Source organism: Triticum urartu, chromosome 7A (genome assembly GCF_056163025.1).
Source record: "Triticum urartu cultivar PI428250 chromosome 7A, HENAU_Tu73, whole genome shotgun sequence".
In the NCBI taxonomy this organism is placed as follows: domain Eukaryota; kingdom Viridiplantae; phylum Streptophyta; class Magnoliopsida; order Poales; family Poaceae; genus Triticum; species Triticum urartu.
The window spans coordinates 192752339-192754008 of NC_141879.1; the positions used below are offsets into that span (position 1 = coordinate 192752339).

The 1670-nt window shown below is 56.5% G+C and overlaps 1 protein-coding gene across 1 annotated transcript; it reads left to right on the forward strand.

Annotated features, from left to right (window-relative positions):
• Positions 1-284: 284 nt before the first annotated feature.
• LOC147958952 (UDP-glycosyltransferase 90A2-like) lies at positions 285-873 on the forward strand. The gene is made up of 2 exons (XM_087532379.1): positions 285-661; positions 822-873. The coding sequence occupies exons 1-2, from the start codon at positions 285-287 to the stop codon at positions 871-873; spliced, it is 429 nt and encodes a 142-aa protein (XP_087388505.1).
• Positions 874-1670: the final 797 nt, after the last annotated feature.

Sequence of the window (1670 nt, forward strand, 5' to 3'; positions counted from 1 at the left end):
CCCACGCCATGCGTACGCCGTTGAAGATGGAATCATTGCACTGTTATTAAAGCCCGTCGTTTCACTCGCTTGACTGGACGTCTGATTGTCCTTCGCATCCGATGCCTCTCAATTATTACTACAGTTAAATTTTTACCTCTAGTAGTTACGCGGCTTCAACAGCAAGCTATAGCTCTAGGCGCGTGCGGCGCAAGCGAGTATATAATCGGACGTACGAGACTGTGTGAGACTCACACACTTGCACAGCTGCACTGCTACACGCCTCCTGCACTGTATATCCATCCATGGCCGCTTCACCGCCGCTCCGTCACGTCGACATGCTCCCCTCCATGGCCAAAGGCCATGCCATGCCGCTGCTCCACCTGGCGCGCCTCCTCCTCGGCCGCCGCCTCGCCTCCATCGTCACCTTCTTCACCATCCCGCGCAACGCGCTCTTCATCCACGCGGGATTCAACGGCGCCGGCGCCGGCGCCGCGGTCATCGAGCTTCCGTTCCCCTTCAAGGATGGCCTGCAGTGCACGGACGAGCTCTCGTCCACGACACATCTTGTGGACTTCGTCCCCGCGATGGCGGCGCTCGGGCTGGTGTTCGCGGACGCGCTGGCCGCGGTTGAGCCCAGGCCGGACCTGCTGATCCACGACGACTTCATTGGAAGAGTATTGTACGTGGAGAGGCTAACAGCTTGGTCCACTGCCGTAGCAAGGAAGTGCCTCCTTATTACGCGCAAAATAATGATTTCTCCACCTGACAGCGGGCACCCATTGGACGGGCCACCGTATTTCGCGAAAAAATGCTTCCCCCTAACTGCTGGGACCCACCAGCTACGTCTTCGCACACAAGAAAGTGCCTGACAATTGGGACCCACTTGGTTGAAGCATATGTAGCATTGTCATTTTGGTCGCGAACGTGTACATACATACGATCGGTCTGTCTGCAGGCTGCAGCGATGAACCATGGCCGTGTAAGGAAGGACACGTGTCATAGTATAGGCGCGCACGTGTCGTAGTAGAGGCGCGCACGTAGCATGTACACGTAGGTACAACCAGGGTGCAAGAAAGTAAATACGGCCACGTACGTACATACGGGCGGGGTTTTAAACCCCTACTCGCGCATACATATGGCCAGGGCTCATGTACATGGCTGGGTCGGAACAGAGAAACTGCGTCGTCGTGTTCATCAGGAGCCAACCGGCTTGGACGGAATGGCCGATCGAAACAAGGCCTGGCGTACCACAGAATGGAGGAAACGGCCTTGTGTTCGACCGGCCACATTCGAAACGGGATCCTGTTCATCGGAAGGGGTCTGACGTACGGCAAAACGGAGGAAACAGAATTCTCTTGGACCTCCTACGGTCGAAACGGGGTCCTGTTGATCGGGAGGGGTGTGGCATATCGCAAAACGGAGGAAACAGACTTGTGTTGGAGCGCTACGGTCGAAACGGGGGTCCTGTTCATCGGGACGGGTGTGGCGTATCGCAAAATGAAACTCCATGGGATACTGTTCATCTCCATCGTCGACTGCCTGCACAAACTGTTCATCCACCGTCGACCTCCTCCAGCCCCCACCTGTGATTGTTCATCCACGGCGTCTCCCCTTCTGCCTCCATCAACCACTGTTCATCCATGGGCTCCTGTTCATCCATCCTCCACCGCTTCTCCACCGGCTACTGT